At 45.8% G+C, this 22,823-nt stretch overlaps 1 protein-coding gene across 1 annotated transcript; it reads right to left on the bottom strand.

Annotated features, from left to right (window-relative positions):
- Positions 1–1,782: 1,782 nt before the first annotated feature.
- LOC106554410 (stonustoxin subunit alpha) lies at positions 1,783–13,664 on the bottom strand. The gene is given in 5 exon segments (XM_087712265.1): positions 1,783–1,964; positions 1,966–3,850; positions 3,852–4,659; positions 7,428–7,562; positions 13,473–13,664. Coding segments are annotated over 4 exon segments (2,862 nt in total). The 5' UTR covers positions 7,525–7,562; positions 13,473–13,664; the 3' UTR covers positions 1,783–1,892.
- Between the last annotated feature and the right edge of the window lie 9,159 nt (positions 13,665–22,823).

Here is a 22,823-nt window from a genome sequence, read left to right on the forward strand (position 1 = left end):
TTCTTTCTGCCCCTTTGGCCTTGTTGTCGAAAGTTAGGAACCGGTTCCCACATTCAGCAACATAATTCCGTAAGTTTTCATCAGAAGTTATGATGTTTTCAAGGGATTTTCCTTCCGGGAAATCTTTATGGGTGAACAAGAGGATCATGTAAGTCTTGGCATTAGGGCCAAAAATCTCATTGATCTGCCGATCCAGCTTGTCCTTCTGCTCCGGGGTTAAAGGAACAGGACGCATCACCTGCAGAATGACGTGAGGACCCAGGGAACAAATCTTCACGGACTTTCTCACTTCCTTATTGATATCCTCCGCTGCAAGAGAGGAATGGGAAAAGCCAGGCGTATCCACAACCACAACCTTCCTGCCTTTCAGGTGCGTCTCCTCCTTTTGGCATGCTTGTGTTACAGACTCAGATGACTCCCCACACTCAAAGACTTCGCTCCCCAGAATTGTGTTTCCCGTCGCACTTATCCCGTTTCTGCTTTTGCCCACCAGGACGATCCTCCGTTCAGGCCCTGCAAGCCAAAGGGGAGAGGAGAGGAGAAGGGGACACGGTCAGCAGCGTAAAGCCATCCTAGCCTGTCCCTCCAACCAGGAAAATTGCTTCCACCCCACCCTACCACCCCACCCCCACAGGGCCCAAGACTTTACCTCGGATGCCTCCAGCCATTTCCAGACACATCGCACAGCACACAACTCGGGAGTTCTGTGTGAAAAGCAAAACAGAATCAGCCAAAGGAGAGGCTGCCTTGTTCGGAGGTTGCCAGGAATTCTCCTTCCCCAGAAGTCACAAGCATGAATTGGAGGGTTAAAAAAGCACCCCCCTCCTCACAGGCCTTGAGGCTGACCCATTTGATCCTTCCCCCAATGCCCCCTTTCCTTGAGATCCTGCACTTTGAGGGTTTTCAGAACGAGGGTGGGTGGATGTTGATGTCCAGAGTGGCTGTCAGCTTCCCAAAGCTGGTTCCACGGAAGGGACCTTGTTCTCTGGGGCTCCAGCTGCTCCTGCTGCAGCTCCAAATCATCTCCGAGGGTCACCCCGGGATTGCCCCAAGTGGACTTCCTCTAGGTTCCCTCCAGCCAATCGCTCCTTGACCTCCCAGCTGCCCCTCCAAGGTGGTCTAAATTGAATCCTTCCTGGGGGGGAAGGAGGCTTTGGTGGGGGCTCTTTCCTGCATCCCCTGCAATCCTGGGCAAGCAGCCTGTGCTGAGAATATGGACTTGAACCCGTGCCTTTCCTCCCCACCACCTCATTTTACCCTTTGGGAACCTCCTCTGTCCCATGGAATTTCTCCCTGAGCAGGGAGTGGGGGGCAAGGACCCTTGCACACACATTTTGGGAAGGTCCCCTCAATTCATGTAAAATCCTGCAGGAGCTGTCAGACTATTCTACTCGTTCCTCCATCCCCTCCTCCTCCTCCTCCTCCTCCTCCTCCTCCTCCTCCTCCTCCTCCTCCTCCTCCTCCTCCTCCTCCTCCTCCCCTTCTAGTTACCTCAGCAGGCCTCCCCGTGGGAAAGATGCAAGTGATTGCCTCGCTCCATTGACCGAGCCCTCCTGGAGTCACAGCTGCACATCGGAATTGGTACTGAAGATTTAGGTGGACATCTTCCAGGATGAATTGATCCTTAGGGCCTTTTCCCTGGAGACTTTTCCAATTCTCTTCTGTAACCCGATACTCCACCTGGTAATTGGAGACTGAAGGCTTCCCAATGGCTGCTGGATCAATACTGATCTGGAAACTATTTGGGTGCAGTTGTTCAACCTTAGGAGGTGGAGGTCTTCTACGAGCAGCTTCCAGATCCTGACGTTCCTTGAGGACATCCATGGTCATGGTTAAACTTTTGGTTTTCAGCTTCGGTAATGAGTCAAATAAATCCTTCATGCTCTCAGTGCTCATTTTCCAGGACTTTTCAGCAGCAACATTACGGCTTCCTCTGTATTCTTGGGGAGCAAAGAAAGCTGAATTGTTGAATCTGAAGTACCGATGGATTTCTGACTCATTCTGAGCACCTGGCAAATCAAGCACTTTGCCTTCCTCCAGATCAGATGTGGGGCCCCCATCTGCAAAGGTGATCAGAACGTTATCCATCACGTCTCTTCCCAACATGGAGATCATGGAATCAAAGATGGGTTTCTGGGCGTGAGTTGAATGGGCCACAAAGCAGATGGCATCAATATGGTCAATGCCCTCTGGGGTGGAGAAAAACTCCAGGAGTTGCTTCTCAACCAGTTTGTCTTGCTCTGCGTCTCTTGGGCCTCCAAATCCTGGAGTGTCAATGATTGTGAGAGAATAGGGAATTCGGAAGCCCTTCTGATGGTTCACCACATAGGCTGTGACTTCAGACGTCCTGCTTCCAGCTTTGGTTCTCTGGGTGGTTTCATGAATGAGTTTGAATCTGAAATTATCTTCCCACTGGACACCCAGAATATAATTCATCATCCCGTTGATCAGAGTGGTTTTCCCACTCCCTGTTGCCCCCATCATCAGAATCACTTTGTTGAGCACTTCTGGGTTCTCATTTCCAAGCTGGTACATGAGACAGGAAGTGGAGGCATCTGAGGAGACTTTCTCCAGAGGAAGGGCGAACACTAACGGCTGACTTTCCTCCACCAGGGAGCTTTTCTGAAGGAACTGGTAGGCTACAGTGTCTTCACTTTCTCCCTTCAGTGATGTGGAGACCTCTACCTCCTCGCTCGGGACACCCAGAGCCCCATTATCACACATGGCTGACACCCGTATTCCATACGTTGTCTGGGGCTTCAAACCTTCAACGGGATAAAATTCTGTTTTCCTCCCAGTCCTTTTTTCAGTCCATTGGTCCTTCCCAACTCCAGCCTCCACTATTCTGTATTCCACCTTGTACTCCTTGACCACAACTCCTGAGGCAACGATGCTGGGACTCATCCAGACCACAGAGATGACAGAAGATGCTGCAGTGACCATTCTCAATTTTTCAGGAGGGCTGGTGGGAAGGGTCTTTATGGGTGGGCTCAGGTCACTGGATTTACTAAGGCCTACCTTGCAACAAGCAGCGTATTTGAACTGGTATTCTGTGTTTGGAGGCAGGTCTTTCAGCAGGAACATCTCCCTGGTGTCTTCTGTCCTCATGGTCTTCCAGTTTTCTTCCCCTGCAACCTTGTACTCTACCAGATAGCTGGAGATTGTAGCCTTTCCATATTCCACTGGCTGAAACTTCAGCTGAATGCTGTCATGTCTCAGTTCACTGACCAGGAAAGGGAGAGGTTTTGAGGGCAACTCAAAGTTCTTGCTGACCAGCTCTCCATCTTCATAAAGATATACTGAGGCTCCTGGGTTGTCCACATCTGGGAGAGAGGCCACAACAAAGCAGACCTTCTCATTGCATTGGTTGACACTGAAAAAGTCTCGGACGGATTTGGCTGCTCGGCGAGCATTGCGGGTCCCCTCCTTGTCCTCAAACCAGGCCAGACCTTTCTTCCCCTCAGGAGGGGAGTTTGTGGACTTATCTGATTTTGGCGATAATTCCTTCTGTAAGCTCAAGAGAAATGACTCCTCTTCATGCAGAGAAGTAAATATGAAGGAGACAACATATACATTCCCGGGGTCAAGAACTAATTCTTCCATCTTGTTCTGAGATGAGATCACGTTTTTAATATTTAGAATGGTCTGATAAGATTTGATAAAGTTAATTTCTTTTTTTTTGGTGTCCAGAAATTCACGGAGTCTTTCGCTGTTGAAGGGAGACTGGTTTACCTCTGTCAAGATGTCCTCCAGTTTCTGTTCCTCCGTTCCTCCTCCTCGGATGGAAGGCAATATTTTAGCCAGCTGTTTCTGGAAAGTCTGCCGGTGTTGCTTGCAGAGATCCTTGAACTGCCGGGATGGCCTGAGAAGTGTCGTTCCTGGCTAGATCATTGCTTTGCATCTGGATTTCATTGAGTTCCTCCAAGATCTTTCCAGCATCGAAGATCAAAGATAGGCTGATCTCACGGACCATCTTAGCTGCTTTTGTGTCCAGCTTGGTCAAAGGATAGAGCCAGACTCTCATAGGCACAGCCTTCTCCCCATCTTTCCCTAAGAATTCTGGGAGCTTTTCATAAACTTGCATGGCATCTATGAAAGTCACTGGACTTTTATCCAAAGAAAAATCCCCGTGGAACTTGCAATTAAGTTTTGAATCATTCTTTTTCATTTCTTCTTTCACTTTGGCCTTTCCTTCTCCCGAGACAGATATCATCTCTTTGATTGATAACTGGAGACTTCCTTGAATATCTTGTACTTTCTCCTCTGAAGAAATCTCTTGGTCAAAGACAAAGAAAGCTTGGGCTCCATAGAGGATGGCAGTGACCACGTGGGTGGCTGTGCCCTGCTCAAAGACGTCTCGGTAAGAGATATTCTGGATTCCTAGCTGGCTCATTGTCAGCTGTTCATACTTGGTGGTGGCTTTGTATTGAAGGGTGACTCTGGCCTGTTTCTTGGACTTTTTGGAATTGTGAAGATACTTGGCTGACCCTCCCACTTCAATCAGCCCCCCCATGAAGCTGGCTTTGATGTTTGCGTCGACATCCAGGGTAGAGGCCTTGTCATCAATGCTGTCAGACGTAATGATTTCCGATGCTATGCTGGGCTGAGGCTTGATGGTCAGGTCCTTCTGAAGAGAACTGTAGTCCCAAAGGGTGACTCCTGCATGAAACAGAAGAAAACAGTGGACAATCCAGGCTGCCCTGTTATGTGCCTGGCCAAAGGAAGCATACTCATTCCCAGGCAGATGCCTCTACCAGTAGGCCATAGGCCCAGGAACTCAACTCTGAAGTGTGCCTAGGCCTTTTGGTGAAGGCGTGCCAACAGCAAAGGTCAGGTGCATGTCCACACCCATAATGCAGTGCTCTCCCCCCACACATGCTGGCACAACCCCCCTCACCCCCCACCCCCGCATATGCACGCAGGCCTCACTGAAGCCTCTGGACTTCCGCTTTGTGCCTTGGGCATTATTTTGCCCTCTGCAGGTTTCAGGGAATCCTCCTGAAGCCTCCGGAGGGCGAAAAACAGCCCAAACTCAAGGCCGAAAATCATCTTGCCAGTGCGCGCATGCGCACTGGAGCTGACAGGGTGATGCCTCACGTGCCCTCAAAAAAGGGCTCTGCGTGCCACCTTTGGCACGCGTGCCAATAGGTTCGCCATCACGGGCCTAGACTAATGTCTGGCAGAAATCAGCGGACTTGCTGGTTATAATCTTTTTAGATTGTTTCGGACTCCCCCACCGTCATATGCTCTAGAACAGTGTTTCTCAACCTTGGCGACTTTAAGTCCTGTGGACTTCAACTCCCAGCTGCACAGCTGGCTAGGGGATTCTGGGAGTTGAAGTCCACAGGACTTAAAGTCGCCAAGGTTGAGAAACACTGCTCTAGAAAGCTTTCCAAGGCAGAAGAAACGTCCCCGCGGATAGGGGCAGTTCATCGTGTAGGAACCCGCCATTTAAATGGACAGTACATTCCGTCACTGCTTCATAGACACTCATTTTTAGATGTTTATCTTTTCTTCTTAAAAGAGGCTTCCCCTGGCGGCAGCCTGCTTTTTCCTTTTTGTGGAATATCATCATTTCTGAGGCTTCAGGAGGCCAAATTAATAAGCTTCACCCGATTCTGCTGAACTCTTACTTTTAACCCAAAGCTTCCTTGAACGGTGCTTTGCTTTGGCTGGAAAGGGGGGGGGGAGTTTTGGTTTCTTTTCTTTTGATTGGTCTAGCACAGGGGTCTTCAAACTATGGCCCGCGGGCCACATGTGGCCTGCTGAAGCCATTAATCAGGCCCATGCGGGACCAAGAGATTGCCCCGTCCACATTGCCCTCCCCGCCCACTTTTTGGAGGATGGGGAAGCCAAAACCGGGCTGTGCAGATGTCCTGGGAGGCCAAAAACAGGCTGCAAACAGAAATAAATAAAACAATGCTGATTAACGAAAAAGAAAACACAGACTTCTACAAGTCTGGGAGAAATTATACAAATGGTTTGATAAGAAAGACAATGAGAATTAAGATATAAAATGAGATAGCTGATTAACTTAAAATGACTTAAGTAACAATTTAAATATACAATACACAAAGACTAAGTGACAAATGAGATAAGAAATGTATTAGAGGTGAGAATTCACCTACAAGTAATATCAATAGACTACAGTGTTGGAAAAACTTTGATGATCTGATAGGAAAAATCCGTTATAAATACCTGCATAGAATTAGTAACCTAGTCTTATACTAGGCAAGGTGAGATGAACTATGTGAGATGAACAGTGCCGTCTGCGCTGTAAATATGTAACGAGTTTTATTTTTATTTTTTTTTGTATTTTGTAAATCTTGCCTTTTTTTATAACCTTCAATAAAAAAAAATTTAAAAGAAAAAAGGAAGAAATAAAACACTCCCAAGGAGAAAACAAAGTTTAATTTGTGTCTATTGCCTAATGGACTGCTTAATTGGCCATGCCCACCCGGTCACATGACCAGCTATTAGCTCCATTTCAAAGTGCCCCATTTGCAAGTATTCTCCCTCTGCGTGAAGAGTGTGCAGCAGAGACAGGGAGAGGCATGAGGAGGGGGGGGGGGCAGGCAGTCCCAATGTACTACCCATTCTGTCCCACCATCTCTCGTTGCGCTGGGTCAGGCAACCGCACAGGATGTCGGGATCCCCTACCTCCCCCACCCTGTGCTTCTGCCTGCTGACACCACACCCACTTTGGCCACGCCCACCCAGCCCCTTGAGGTCAAACACAACCCGGATGCAGCCCTCAATGAAATCGACTTTGTTCTGCATGTATTGGGCAGCAATGGAAGATCACCTCGATCCCCAGACTGGCCGAATGGCTTCCAAAACGGATGGAACTATCAGGGACAGCTACATTGACTGAAGAAATAAAAAATAGTGAATTGGCTAGTTTATACAATTATGTAAAAGTAAAAAAAGTTGAGCTTTGATGTTCATGTTCAATTCTACTGCACCAATGGGAGTTGGAAGTCAATGGCTTTTCTTTTCTTCCCCACCTTGCTTTCCCCCACGTTTTCCTTCCCTAATTTTCCTACTCTTCACTTTTGTTTTTCCTTTGTATCTTAGCAGTTAGACTTATATACCGCTTCATAGGGCTTTCAGCCCTCTCTAAGCGGTTTACAGAGTCAGCATATTGCCCCCAACAACAATCCGGGTCCTCATTTTACCCACTTCGGAAGGATGGAAGGCTGAGTCAACCTTGAGCCGGTGAGATTTGAACAGCCGAACTGCAGAACTGCAGTCAGCTGAAGTAGCCTGCAGTGCTGCTTTTAACCACTGCGCCACCTCGGCTCTATCTTATACTGTGAACTAATGCAATTCATTTTTTTTTAAAAAACTGAAGTGTTCCTGAGCATTGATGGCACTGCCTGCCTGCCTCCCTCCCGAGACCCCTCCGTCTCTCTTCCAGTTCTTACCTGGGATCAGTTCATCCTTGCGACAATCGTACAGCATGCCCAGCTGGAAGGGGCGTCCCAGGGCTGGGGTCACAACGGTCTCCTCTGCATGCACCATGCTCAGGTTGGGTGTGTGTTGCTGACGATTCTGGGGCCCTGCACGAGAGAAGAACCTTCTGGAGGAGGCCGCGTCTGACCCACGACTCTCTTTTAAGGGGCTGCAGGATGTGAGCGCTGAGGTTTCGGTTAGAGAGGGATGAACAAGGGCTCCTCTGCCCAGGGCAGTGGGGCAGTGGACAGCTGGTGGCTCCACCGAAACCTCCTGGGGTCCCAAATGGTCAGATCCTCAGGCAAGGATGGGGTACAGCGGGACAGGCATTTTTGGGGGCAGAGGAGCAACACACCCTTTGAGTGAAAACTCCCCCTGGGCTTGGTTGGCATGCTGCCAAAGTGGACTGTGACCCCTTTTTCCTTTAAATGATGGTTAGGGTTTGAATGGTATTCCTTTGAATAACATAACCTTGTCCTTCCAGTCATATTGTTTTAGGTGCAACTTAGCAGAGGTGGGTTCCCACCGGTTCAGACCGGTTCGGCTGAGTAGGTAGTAACTCGGCCAGCCACGGCGCCAAACCGGTTCTATCAGTGTATTGTTTTTTGCTTCTACACATGCACAGCAACATTTTTTAAAATACTGCTCATGCGCGCAAAGCGCCCGAAGCACATCCCTGAGCGAACCAGCAGTAACAGAAGCCAGAACCCACTTCTGGAACTTAGACTTAGAACCTAGAATAACTTTATTGTCGCTTTCAATGTATACTAATTGGCATAAATTGAAATGAAATTTCATCGCATGCTACCTCTCAAAGGCTCAAGGCCTCCGATATTCACTACATTGGGAGTGTCAAACTCAAGGCCAGCAGGCCGGATACAATCCTCGGGGTGCTTAGATCTGGCCCAATGGGCCCACCTGGAAACACTGAAGGACTGGTCCACGGGGCCTCTGCCAGGGAAAATGGAACTCGGGAGGCCGTCGCAGCCGAAACAAAGCTCGGGAGACCGTTTTTGCTGGCAGAGTGTTCGGGACACCCCTGACACAAGCGATGTTGAACTGGCCACACTAACCCTGGCCACGCCCACCCCTAACCCATCCCCTCAATGAAATCAAGTTTGACACTACATAAACACGATGGTTGCAATTCCCCTCTGCACCAGTAGAGGGCGATGCAGGGTCATGACTCTCTTTCCCCAGAGGGAAAAGGGATGCCTTGGTGTTAAAATTGGGGATTCTTTTGGGGTGGAGTCTGGGGGGGTGATGCAGAGACCTTCCTTCTGTCTCCTAAAAATAGGGTCCCTGGTGAGAATCAGGTAACATCTCCAAGTTGTTTATATTGGGGGGGGGGAATAAAGTCAGCCAAGAAGAACACACATTCACACATTCACACACTCAAATTCACACACCTGCCCACTTCCTCCTTTTCTCCTCAGCGCAGAGGCTTCAGCCAAGGTCTCCCTCCCATTAGAGGCTTTCAGGGAAGGAGGAAGAAGAGCAAAGACAGGTTTGTCTCCAGGCACCAAGCCCCTCCCATTCTCACACACACACAAACATACATGGATGGATCCTTTTTGGAGGACCAAGTGACAGGCCACCCAATCAATCAGAAGAAATAGACAAACTCTTTGCCAACCCGTTAACAAACGTATGTGGGAAGCACATCACAGTAGTAATGGGAGACTCTAACTATCCAGATATCAAAGGGGAGGCAAACTCTAGAGCGAGTGGGAGATCAAACAGATTCCTATCTAACCTAGCCGGCAACTTTATCATCCAAAAAGACGAGGAGGAGGGGGGAACTCAAAGTAGAAATATATACTGGACTTCATTCATACTAATAGAGAAGAAGTGATGGAGGGAGTTGAAGTTACCGGAACCTTGGGTGAAAATGAGCACGTCATCCTGGAATTCAATATAATGCAAACACAAGAAATAGAAAATAATCCAACCAATGTCTTAAACTTTAAAAGAGCTGGTCTTAACAAACTCAGAGAGAGCCTAGGAAAGATTTCACGGATGAAAAGCCTAAAGAGGAAAACAAGTCAAGAAGCGTGGGAAACTCTGAAAAATGCCACCGTAAAAGCCCAGACCAGCACAATACCACTGAAAAAGAAAAACAAGACATTCAAGAAAGAAAATAGAAGCAGAAGCAGAAACTAGAAAATTAAAATTAAGGAGGATATGTAAATAAAAATGAAGTAAGTGTGTAACTAAATAATGAATGTTGAATAAGTAGGATAAGGAAATATTATTTGATTTGGAGGATTATGGTGATAAATGTGATATTTATAAGGTTTGATATTAACTAATTATATGATAAAACTGAACAGTGTTTAATTAAATAATGAAAACCGTTTAATGAGGATAAGTGAAAATTATGGTGAATAGATTTAGTGAACAATGGTTATAATCAAAGTGTGCATAAGGTTTGTTATTTGTATTTAAAAGGGATTGTACCCAGACATTACACTGCCATTGTGGATATGAAAAATTTATATATAACAAAGGAAATTGCATAATGAAAAATAATTAAAAAAAGAAATTCAAGAAGAAACCAGCATGGCTGCACAAAGGTCTCTCTGACAAACTAAAAGATAAAAAATACAATTAAAAAAATGGAAAGAAGGACACATAACTAAGGCTAATTATCAGCAGACAGCCAGAAACTGCAAAGATGAAGTCAGGAAAGCAAAGGCTCAAATGAAGAAAGACTTGCAACAAAAGTCAAAGATAATTTTAAAAAGTTTCTTTCAACATACAAATAACAAGAGAAAAATCAAGGAATTTAGGTCCACTAAAGAGAGAAAGTGGCAAGGAGGTAGCAGCTAGTAGGGAGAAAACAGCTGCTTAAGTCATTCTTTGCATCAATCTTTGCACAAAAATAAATTATAGCCCAACATACCCCAAAAAACCTACTGCAAAAGACAAACTAGAAATAAAATAAAAAAAATAAGCAAGAAAATGATAAGAGAACGCCTATCTGGCCTTGAGGAATAAAAATCACTGGGAACTGACAGATGACATCCCAGAGTTCTGAAGGAGCCGGCAGTCAGAGCCACTGCACCAAATCTTTCAAAAATCCTGAAGCACAGGGAAAGTACCTGAAGATTGGAAAAGGGTGATTCCCATCTTCAGAAAAGTGGGGGGAAAAAGAAAAATAGACCCAGGAAACTACAAACCAATCAGTCTAACATCAAAACCTGGGAAGATCCTGGAAAAGATAATAAAAAAACAGATATGCGAGTAACTAGAAGCAAAGAAAGTTAAAACTAGTAGCCGGCATAACTTTGTTAAAAACCGATCATGCCAAACCAATCTTATCTCATTCTTTGACAAAGTGACTAAATTATAGACGGGTGAAATACTGTGGACATAGTATACTTAGATGCATTTGACAAAGTAGACCACAACCATCTTCTTGATCAGCTAGGAAAATGTGGAATAGACAGAATCACCCCAGAGGAAATTGTAACTGGCTGACAATCCGTACTCAACGAGTAATTCTTAATGGTACTACATCCACCACCTGGAAAGAAATAAGCAGTGGGGAACCACAAGGCTCCGACTCAGGTGCTCTTCAATAACTTCGTCAATGACTTAGATGAAGGAATAGAAGGGGAACTCATCAAATTTGCAGATGACACTAAACTGGCAGGAATAGCCAACACTCCAGAAGACAAACTCAGGATCAAAAAATGATCTTGACAGATTTGATCAATGGGCCCTCTTCAACAACATGAATTTTAATATGGAGACAAGGAAAGTTTTACATTTAGGCAGGAAAAATCCAAGGTATAAGTACAGATTGGGTGTACAGATTGGGTGAGATCCGGCACAAAAACAGTAAGAGGGACCTTGGAGTCCTAGTGGACGATCACTTAAAAAACTTAAATATGAGCCAGCCGTGTGCCTCAGCAGCCAAAAAAAACCTAGAGGCACAGAATCAAGATGATGTGAAGTATTACTGCTGCTTTATAAAACCCTAGTCAGAGACCACATCTGGAATACTGCAACCAATTTTGGTTACCATACTACGAAAAAAAAAAGATGTTGAGACTTTGGAAAAAGTTCAGAGAAGAGCAACTAAGATGATCAAAGATCTGGAGACCAAAACATATGAAGAACGGCTACCGGATTTGGTTTTGGCTAGTCTAATGAAAAAGAAGAATTAGGGGCAACATAATAGCAGGATTCCACAGTATTCCTCAAATGAAGATGAAATAATGAGAAAAATTATGGACTGTGCCGAAATGGATAAATTAACGAAAGAAATACAGAGAAAGGAAGAATCAGAATTCTACCGGATATGGGATAATTGGTATATTTGGATGGAGCAAAGGAATAAAAAAAAAGCAACGAAAAAATAGAATAACACTCAAAAATAATAATTATGAGTAAAACAAGGGGGCCAAGATTTGTGAATTCAAATCAGGACGATAGCTGGAAAATAGACTGTAGAATCCTAAAGAAAAAAGGAAAGGATATGAAACAAAGTTGAGTGTGTGGAAATACCATCCCCAAGAAAACATGAACTGGGATCTGAAAGAGACACCTATAACAATAGAAAAAGAAAGGAAGGGAAGAAGGAAGGAAAGGAGGGGAGGAAGGAAGTAGAGAGTGGAGGGACGAAGGAAAGGAAAGGAGTGGAGGGTAGAAGAGAGAGGAAGAGAAGGAGAGATAGTAGGAGAGGAAGAAGTGTGGAGGAGAGGTAAGGGAAGAAGAAGGAGGTAAGGGAAGGTGGGTGGAAGGGAGAGAAAAAGCAATAGCAATAGCAGTAGACTTATATACCGCTTCATAGGCCTTTCAGGCCTCTCTAAGCGGTTTACAGAGAGTCAGCATATTGCCCCCAACAATCTGGGTCCTCATTTTACCCACCTCGGAAGGATGGAAGGCTGAGTCAACCCTGAGCCGGTGAGATTTGAACCGCTGACCTGCTGATCTAGCAGTAGCCTGCAGTGCTGCATTTAACCACTGCGCCACCTTGGCTCTTACAAAAAGAAGAAGAGGAGGGAGGAAGAGAAAGAAAGAGAAGGAGAGAAGGTAGGAAGGAGAAGAAAAAGGGTAGGAGTAGGGAAGAGGTAAGGGAAGGAAGAAGGGGATGGAGAGGAGGAAGGAAGGAAGTAGAGAAGGAAGGGAGGGAGAAAAGAAAAGAAAGAGAAAACGAGGTGGTGTCTTAGCAGGCGCGAAGGATGGTAAACAAAGCATTTAAAACTATACCTTATAACTTTTCAAATGGAATAATAATAATATAAGAATGGCAAAGAAAAAGAATAATTATGTGAATGTGTATCTATAATCTGTATGTAAGAGAATAAATGACAGTAAAAATATAAAGCATAATATAGGTAAATAATATTTGGTCATAAGTAGCTAAGTTTAAATAAATAAAGAAATGTACATAAAAATGGATAACGAATAAGGAGATTATGAATGAAAGATAGAAATGTATAGTAGGGAAAACACTAATTGCAAAGAAACCGATTTGGAACTGCGGTATGATATACAATGGAACTTATTTTTCCTATGTTGTTTTTAAGTTATGTGTTTGTTTTTGTTGATGTGCTTATCTGTTTAAAATAAAAAAATATTAAATATGAAAAAAAAGCAGGATTCCAGTATTTGATGGGCTGCCCCAAAGAAGAGGGGGTCAAATTATTCTCCAAAGCATGGGACGGCAGGGCAAGAAACAATGGATGGAAACTAACCAAAGAGAGAAGCAATCTGGAATTAAGGAGAAACTTCCTAACAGGGAGGACAATTAACCAGTGGAACAGCTTGCCACTAGAGGTTGTGGGCGGCTCCATCACTGGAGGTTTCTAAGAAGAGACTTGACAGTCACTTATCTGAAATGCTACAGGTTCTCCAGCTTGAGCTGGGGGCTGGATTAGAAGACCTCCAAAGTCCCTTCCAGCTCTATTCTATTCAGAGGTTCAGGTGAAGCCTTGTCCTCGCTCAGTTCCACTCCGCTGCTAATTTGGGGGGGTGGGTGTTCTTGACACTTCTGGGGGGCTCACCTGGTTGGAAAGATCTGGAATCCCTGGTGGAGGGTGGATCTGCTGGTCTCCCTTGCTTCTTCTCTGCTGGATCTCCTGGTCCTTGGAACCGCTGGTGGAGTTTGTGATGGAAACAGGGGTTTATAAAACCCTTTGAAGCAATCAGCGTTTCCTGCCACAAGATTGCATCTCATCCGGTCTTCTGGGTTTCCTATCTTAAAAAGGGTCCATGAAACACAAGGGGAGGGGATTTCCTCCCCATCCTTTAAGGTCTTCTTGGGCGTCTGGGGGGGTGGAGGAGAGAAGGGAGGAAGCAGAGGATCTTCTTCAAAGTGGAAAGCCCCTGGGAAACCCTCAGGTGCCCGACCCTCTGCAGCTTTGCAAGCGGAGGATGGAGAGCTGCAGCTCACTTCCTCCAATGGTTGGAGCCCCCCACTCTGCTTGTCCAGCCCCCAGTCCAAGGGAATGATTAAGGAAAGCCTTGTCTTCTGCTTTCTCTTCAGTGCACTCCGAAAAGAAAAGAGGAAGGACCAGGGAATAAACTCTCATCTCCCCTTCTGAAACCGCCTGACTGTTTAATTATTCACATTTAAGTCTGTTTGCTTTGCAAGGAGAGAAACAAGGGGTGTTTTTCAGCAATGACCTTCACAACCATCCAGCAGAAAGGAGCAAATACCCCTTTTCGGGCCTTCAGTCCCCTATGCGGACGTTTCCAAGCTGGGCGTCTTTGTAAGACTTGTGGACTTCAACTCCCAGGATTCCTTAGGTAGCATGGCTGGCTGGGGATTTCTAGGAGTTTAACAGATTAACAGAGTTGGAAGGGATCTTGTAGGTCATCTAGTCCAACCCACCACCCAACCAAGAAATCCTCCACTGTTTCTGACAGATGGCAGTCCAGTCTCTTCTTGAAAGCTTGCAAGGATGAAGCTCCCACAACTTCTGAAGGCAACTTCTATTCCATTAACTGATTGCTCTCACTGTTATAAAATGTCTCCTTATATTTAAGTTGAATCTGTCTTTGATCAGTTTACCATCCATTATTCCTTGTCTAGCCTTCAGGTCCTTTGGAAAATAGTTTGACCCCTCGTCTCTGTGGCAGCACCTCAAATATTGGAAGGCTGCTATCATGTCTCCCCTGGTCCTTATCTTCACTAGACTAGCCATGCCCAGTTCCTGAAATTGTTCATTGTATGTTTCAGTCCCCAGTCCCCTAATCATCCCAGTTGCTCTTCTCTGCACTTTTTCTAGAGTCTCAAGATCTCTTCTATAGTTTGGTGACCAAAACTAGATGCAATATCCTAGGTGTGGTCTTACTACTAACGTTATTTGTCTTGATTGCATCCCTCTTTTAATGCAATTTAGGATTGCATTGGCTTTTTTTGGCTGCCGCTGAACAATGTTGGCTGATATTTAATTGGTTGTCCACTAAGACTCCCAGATCCACAAGTCTTCAACTTGCCAACTTGCAGACCCCCTGCTCCATAGGGTTGGCTCTACTCCTAGGGAAATTGGGCAATGTTTTCTCAGAAACGGAGTTCTGCAATCCTTCTTCCTCTCTCCTTGTCTTCACCTGTTGCTTGCTGGTTCTTCCTTTGTTAATACCCCCGTCAGCCTCACTTCTCTGAATCTCTTCCTTTGCCCCTTCTCCTTTCTCTACCTTTCTCTCAGGTCTCTCTGTCTATGGAGATTCTCCGTCATCCAAGTCATGGTTCACTCTTGTTTTTTCAAGAGGCAACTGGATTTTTTGATTATTCTTTGAAAACATGTAGCTTCTCATTCAAGAACTGACATGAGAGCTGAAGAAGCTTCTTGGGTGGGAAGCGAAACATATACAAAGAAAAATCAGAAAGTACAGTTACCCCTGGAAAAGCACCTTTAGTACCCTCTGGTCTCTCGCTCTCTCATTCCGTTTCCCTCAAGCCACTCTCTCAACCTTTCCCTCGGAGAGAGTTGGAGTTAGATCTTGAGCCTAATGATTGGCTCAAGCTCCCTCTCCCTTCCCCTCAGGTCTCACAGCCCCCCCTCTCCCTTTCCCTCAGCCTTCAATACGCAGACGATACACAGTTGTATCTGTCCGCCCCGTGCCAACTCAATGAAGCGGTGGATGTGATGAACCGGGGTCTTGAGGCCGTTAAGAACTGGATGAGAGCTAACAAACTGGTACTCAGCCCAGACAAGACCGAGTGGCTGTTGTGTTTCCCTCCCAACAATTTGGCCAATGTTCAATCACTCAGGCTGGGGGGTCAAATTTTACACCCCATAGACAGGGTTCACAACTTGGGAGTCCTCCTGGACCCACAGCTGACTTTCGACCATCATTTGTCAGCTGTGACCAGGGGGGCATTTGCCCAGGTTCGCCTGGTGCGCCAGTTGCGGCCCTACCTGAATCGGGAGGCCCTCACAACAGTCACCCGAGCCCTTGTGATCTCTAGGCTGGAATACTGTAATGTGCTCTACATGGGGCTGCCCTTGAAGAGCATCCGGCGACTGCAGCTAGTCCAGAATGCGGCCGCGCGAGTGATCGTGGGCGCACTGCGGTTCGCCCACATAACACCTATCCTCCGCGAGCTGCGCTGGCTACCTGTTGATCTCCAGGTGCGCTTCAGGGTGCTACTTACAATCCATAAAGCCCTCCATGGTAGTGGATCTGAATACTTGAGAGACCGCCTTCTGCCGATTACCTCCCTCCGTCCCATCAGATCGCACAGATTGGGCCTCCTCCGAATTCCATCCTCCAGTCAGTGCCGACTGGCGACCACGCGGAGGAGAGCCTTCTCAGTAGCAGCTCCGACCCTTTGGAACGATCTCCCCGTGGAGATTCGTACCCTCACCACCGTCCAGACCTTCCGCACAGCCCTTAAGACCTGGCTAGCCCGTCAGGCCTGGGGATAAGATTTCAATCCACCCCGCCCGAATGTTGAATGAATGTTGTGTTTTACTGTTTTGTTTTATTTTATTCACATTTATGTTTTCTCTTGCACTCCCTCCTACGAGTTGTAAACCGCCCTGAGTCCCCTCAGGGAAAAGGGCGGTCTATAAATGCCAAATAAAACTCTAAACTCTAAAAACTCTCTCTCACCCCCTTTCCCTCAGTCTTCCATTCCCCCAGGCCTCTCTTTGTAACATTTTCTGGATTGCTTCCATAGCGAAAGGTTGAAGAAAGAAAGAAAGAAAGAAAGAAAGAAAGAAAGAAAGAAAGAAAGAAAGAAAGAAGAAAGAACTAATTTGTTGCGTGTTACAAAGACTATACTTGTTAATGGGGGCTCTATCAACATTGTCAACTTATACTTTCCCACCAACCTCTCTTTCACCCTCATCAAATGCCATGTTAAGGCATATAAAATGTAATGATAAACCTGATATATTCAGGATTTTAAACAATAACACACCTCACTGACCAGCAGTGAGGCAACATTTCAGGATAACTTTTGTTTTAGGCTGAAGATAAACCAATCACTCCTGGGAGCAGCATAGCAAGAAAACGAAAGGATAGCTGAGAAGACCTTCCCTTACTCCACCAAATAATGCAGAGAAAACAAATGATACAAAACATTTGCTTTCGGAGAACTAAAACAGCCTCTAAAGCAGGAGGAAAATGACATGATTTTTCTCAAAAATCCAATCAGAGCTTCCCCCTGATGTACTAACATTCTAGAGAAAACGTGTTGCAAGCAACTGCCTAGGTGACACCATCAGTTTGCAACAAATACAAACATTGTTTACCAAAGTCTCAAATTTGCGGATGACATTCAGTTGGAAGGAATAGCCAACAGTCTAGATCAGTGATGGCTAACCGTTTTGTTGTTGGGTGCCAAAAAAGTGAGGGCACACATGTACGTGATAGTGCCTCTGCATGCCGGAACTCGTAATGCAAAGCAACCCCATATTTCTGAACTTCTGCTTGGCTCATTGGACCCGTTTTTTGCCCCACCAGGTTCTGGAGGCTTTCCTGGAGTCCGAGGAGGGTGAAAATGGCCCACACTGGAGCCTCTCCAGAAGCCGGAAATAGATTGTTTCCAAACTTCAGGTTGGCCCATTGGGCCCATTGTTTTTCCTTCCCCAGGCTCCAGTGGCTTTCCTGGCCTTCCAGAAGGCCGAAATTCAGCTGGCTCTTGCGCACATGCGCACTGCAGCTGATGACTCGCATGCTGGCAGATATGGTTCCATGTGCGACCTATGGCACGTGTGGCTCAATATGTCTCTCCATTTCCCTCAGTCCTCTCTTTACCGTTCCCTTCAGGTCTTTCTCTCTACATTTCCCAGGGATCTCTCTCTAACATTCCATCAGGTCTTTCTCCCTCTCTAACTTTCCCCCATGCCTCTATCTTTCCCTCAGGGCTCTCTCTCTCCCTTTCCCTCAGGCCACCTTTCCCTAAGGCCCCTCTCACTTTCTCTTGGGGCTTTCTCTGTATCTTCTGCTCAGGCCTCTCTCTCTCTCTCTCTCTCTCTCTCTCTCTCTCTCTCTCTCTCTCTCTCTCTCTCTCCCTTTCTTTAAGGCCCTTCTCTCTCTCCCTTTCCCTGAGGCCTCTCTCCCTTTTCCTCAGGACTCTCTCCCCCCTCCCCCTCAGCCCCCCTCTCTACGTTTCTAGAAGGTCTCTCTCTACCTTTCCCCCAGCCTCTCTCTGTACCTCAGCCTCTCTCTCTATGTTTCTAGAAGGTCTCTCTCTACATTTCCCACAGGCCCTCTCCATCCCTTTCAGAAGGCGGAAATTCAGCTGTCTGGTGCCTACATGCGCATTGGAACTGATGGCTTGCGTGGCAGATATGGTTCCATGTGTGACCTATGGCACATGTGGCTCAAGATGTCTCTCCATTTCCCTCAGTCCTCTCTTTACCGTTCCCACAGGTCTTTCTCTCTACATTTCCCTCAGGCCACCTTTCCCCAAGGCCTCTCTCACTTTCTCTTGGGGCTTTCTCTTTATCTTCTGCTCAGGCATCTCTCTCTCTCTCTACCTTTCTTCAAGGCCCTTCTATCTCTCCCTTTCCCTCAGGCCTCTCTAACTTTCCCTGAGTCTCCTTCCCCCTCCCCCTCTGCCTCTCTCTCTATGTTTCTAGAAGGACTCTCTCTACCTTTCTTTAAGGCCCCTCTCTCTATCTTGCACTCCGCCCCTACATTTCCCTCAGCCTCTCTCTCTACCTCCGCCTCAGCCTCTCCCTATAACTTTCCCTCAGGCATCTCTAACTTTCCCTGAGCCTCTCTTTCCCCCTCAGCCTATCTCTCTGCCTTTCCCTCACCCTCTCTCTCTACATTTCTTGAAGGTCTCTACCTTTTCCTCAGGCCTCTCTCTCTACCTCCTCCTCAGCCTCTCTCTGTATCTCAGCCTCTCTCTCTACATTTCTAGCATGTCTTTCTCTACATTTCCCTTAAGCCTTTCTCTCTACCTTGCCTTCAGCCTCTCTCCACCTTTCAAACAGGCCTCTCCCTCATCCTCTCTCTCCCACTTTATTGCAGGCCCAACCTCTGTCTACCATTCCCTCAGGCTCTCTTTCTCCCTTTCCCAAAAGTCTCTTTCTCTTTACCTTTCCCTCAGACGCCTCTCTCTTCCTATTCCTCAGCCTCTCTCTCTACTTTTCCGTTAGCCTCTACCTCTACCATTCACTCAAGCCTCTCTCTACCTTTCCCTCAGGCCTCTCTGTCTACTTTTTCCTCAACCGTGCTATCTCCCTTTCCCTCAGGGTTCTATCCGTTTGGGCGCTCTCTCTTTACCATTCACTTCAGCCTCTCTAACTTCTACTCAGCCCCTCTCTCTACCTTTCCCTCAGGCCTCATACTACATTTTTCCTCAGCCTCTTTCTCCACCTTTTCCTCAGGACTCTCTCTCTCTTTTTCACATAACCCCTTCTCTTTACCTTTCCAGCAGGGCTCTCTCTCTATCTCCCCCTCAGCTTCTCTCTCTAACTTTTCCTCAGGGCTCTCTCTCTTTTCCACATAACCCCCCCTCCCGCTTTCCCTCAGGGCTCTCTATCTTTCTTCAGGCATCTCTACCTTTTCCTCAGGCCCTCCCCTCCCTCCCTTTCCTTTGGGCCTTTTTCTCCCTTTCCCTCAGGGCTCGCCCTATTTATTTCAATTAACCCCCCTCTCTCTCTCCCTTTCTCCCAGGCCTCTCTAAGTTTCCCTCAGCCTGGCTCTCCACCTCAGCTTCTCTCTCTGTATCTTTTTTTCAGCCTCTCTTCCTAAGGTGACCAGATGTCCCGATTTCAGCGTGACAATCACGCTTTATAACAATTTTTCCCATTTCCTGCCGCATTTTTAAACAGTCCCGATCATTTTCTGGCTTCATGTTGAAAGCCCAGTGGATTTGCTTAAGAAATCCTAATTGGGGCAAGACAAAAGACACCCTGTCTAAATTCCCTCTCTCTCTCTGTCTCAGTACTTTCATTGAAGATATTAAAACGTTAAAGCAACAAAATAGACCTCCCCCCCCGCGCCGCTTTTTACCTTATTTTATAAGAAAAAAATGATCTAGTACCATAGAGCTGCAGGAAATGGCTAGAGAGGTTACTTCCTGGATTTTCCGGAGGGGAGGGGCACGGAGGTTGGAGGACTGCTCTGAAAAATGGTGGCATTTTCCCCTGACTAATTTCACCATTTCAATTTGCTCAGTTCTTTGTATTAACAACTACATCATTCTGGGTTTACTTGGAGTGCAAGCCTGCTGGTAAGTGGTTTTTTTTTCCTTTTATTTTTTATTTATTTTAAAATAATATTTTATTTATTGTGCATAGGATTTATTAAAATAGTTTTATTCTGTGTGGATTTAAGTTAAGAACTCCCTGTTATTAAGCTTTCTTCAATTAATCTCTGAGTAGATTCCCACCAACTTCAAGATCCCAAGGGCACATCTTGGAAGCTACACCTTTGCTTAGTTTATAGATGATGCCTTTCCTTAAATATGAAAATAAATACATTTATTGTTCAAATGTGTATATTTCAATAGAAATGACTCTCAGGGGTGACAACAATCCACTAAAATAATAATATAAAACAGTAATTACAAAAACAGGAGCAACTGTTATGAAAATTATTATTAAAAAATAAAGAATAAAAATGGAGTTATTAAGTATATTAATTGCAGCAACCACAATACAATACCTCGGTCCTTCTTTTCATTAAACTAGACATACCCAATTCCAAGGAATTAAAAGACGCTTACTCCTGGGGAGGAAAGCTATGGCAAATCTAGACAGCTTCCTAAAAAGCAAGGTGACCAGATTTTCAGTAAAGAGGGACACATTTGACTGGGGGTGGGGACTTGATTAAAATTTTTATACTGAGCAACAAAAATTTTCATACAACGCAAAAATAGTATTGTAATATTTTTTTTATTTCAACATAACAACAATTTACAAATATAAATTGTAACTGTTGCCAAACATCAAAATTTTGCTCACGTGACCATGAAGATGCTGCAATGGTCGCTAAGTGTGAAAACGGTCGCTAAGCGTGAAAAATGGTCATCAGTCACTTTTTTCAATTCCATTGTAACTTTGGTCACTAAGCCCATTATACCACGTTTCTTGCCTCAGTTCTTAAGTGAATAACTGAAGCTGATAAGTTAGTAACATAAGTGAATCTGGTTTCCCCATTTGACTTTGTCAAAAGGTGATTATATGACCCCAGGACACTGAAACCATCATAAATACGAATCTGTTGCCAAACATCAAAATTTTGATCGTGTGACCATGAGGATGTTGCAACAGTCTCTAAGTGTGAAAATAGTCACTAAGTGTGAAAAATGGTCATCAGTCACTTTTTTCAATTCCATTGTAACTTTGGTCACTAAGCCCATTATACCACTTTTCTTGCCTCAGTTCTTAAGTGAATAACTGCAGCTGGTATTTTGTATTTTGGATAGAATCTTTTTTTAAATTGTCTTAGACTATTAGACCTCCCTTTCACCCTCATCAAATGCCATGTTAAGGGGTTAAAAATGTAATGATAAACCTGCTCCATTCAGGATTTTAAACGTCAACGCACACAGGCTTCACTGGCCAGCAGTGAAGCAACATTTCAGGATAACTTTTGTTTTAGGCAGAAGATAAACCTATCACTCCTGGGAGCAGCATAGCAAGAAAACGAGAGGATAGCTGAGAAGACCTTTCCTTACTCCACCAAATAATGCAGGGAAAACAAATGATACAAAACATTTGCTTTCGGAGAACTAAAACAGCCTCTAAAGCAGAAGGGAAATAACATGATTTTTCTCAAAAATCCAATCAGAGCTTCCCCCTGATGTACTAACATTCTAGAGAAAACATGTTGCAAGCAACCGCCTAGGTGACACCATCAGTTTGCAACAGATACAAACATTGTTTACCAAAGTCTCAAATTTGCGGATGACATTCAGTTGGAAGGAATAGCCAAGAGTCTAGATTAGTGATGGCTAACCGTTTTGTTGTTGGGTGCCAAAAAAGTGAGGGCGCGCACGCGATAGTGCCCCCGCGTGCCGGAATTCATAATGCAAAGCAACCCCATGTTTCTTAACTTCTGGTTGGCTCATTGGACCCGTTTTTTGCCCCGCCAGGTTCTGGAGGCTTTCCTGGAGTCCGGGGAGAGTGAAAATGACCCACACTGGAGCCTCTCCAGAAGCCGGAAATAGATTGTTTCCAAATTTCAGGTTGGCCCATTGGGCCCATTTTTCTCCTTCCCAAGGCTCCGGTGGCTTTCCTGGCCTTCCAGAAGGCCGAAATTCAGCTGTCTGGTGCCTACATGCACACAGGAGCTAATGGCTCGTGTGCTGGCAAATATGGTTCCATGTGCGGCCTATGGCACGTGTGGCTCAAGATTAAGGTGACCAGATTTTCAGATTGGTAAAGAGGGACACCTTTGACGGGGGGGGGGGAGAGGGAGCTGGCCGCGTTGGTTACTCCCAGCCCGTGGCCTCGCTAGGGATGTCTGGTCACCTTAATTATACACATCCTCTCTCTCTCTATCCATCCATCCATCCGTCTGTCTTTCTGCCTGCCTACCTATATATCTCTCTTTCTCTCTATCCATCCGTCTATCTGCCTGCCTATCTGTCTATCTAGTTATGGTCTCGCTTTCTCTCTCTCCCTCTCCCTCCCTCATCTCATTATCATCTATCTCAGTGTTTCTCCACCTTGAAGACTTGAAAGTATGTGGACTTCAACTCCCAGAACTCTGGGAGTTGAAGTCCACACACTTTCAAGTCTCCAAGGTGGAGAAACACTGATCTATCTAATTAATATAATTATTTCTCCCTCTCTTTTTCACTCTCTCTCCAGCGCACACATACAAATGCATAGGGCAGCCTACCTCACACACAGGTAACTCCGGGCGGCTTACAACATTATGATGCACGTCTCCCCATAGCAGAGGAGATGGGGAAGCCGGGAGCCCGGAGATCACCC

This window comes from Thamnophis sirtalis, unplaced genomic scaffold, assembly GCF_051295495.1.
Source record: "Thamnophis sirtalis isolate CommonGarterSnake01/CBP01778 unplaced genomic scaffold, rThaSir2_p1.2 scaffold_4, whole genome shotgun sequence".
Taxonomy (NCBI): Eukaryota; Metazoa; Chordata; class Lepidosauria; order Squamata; family Natricidae; genus Thamnophis; species Thamnophis sirtalis.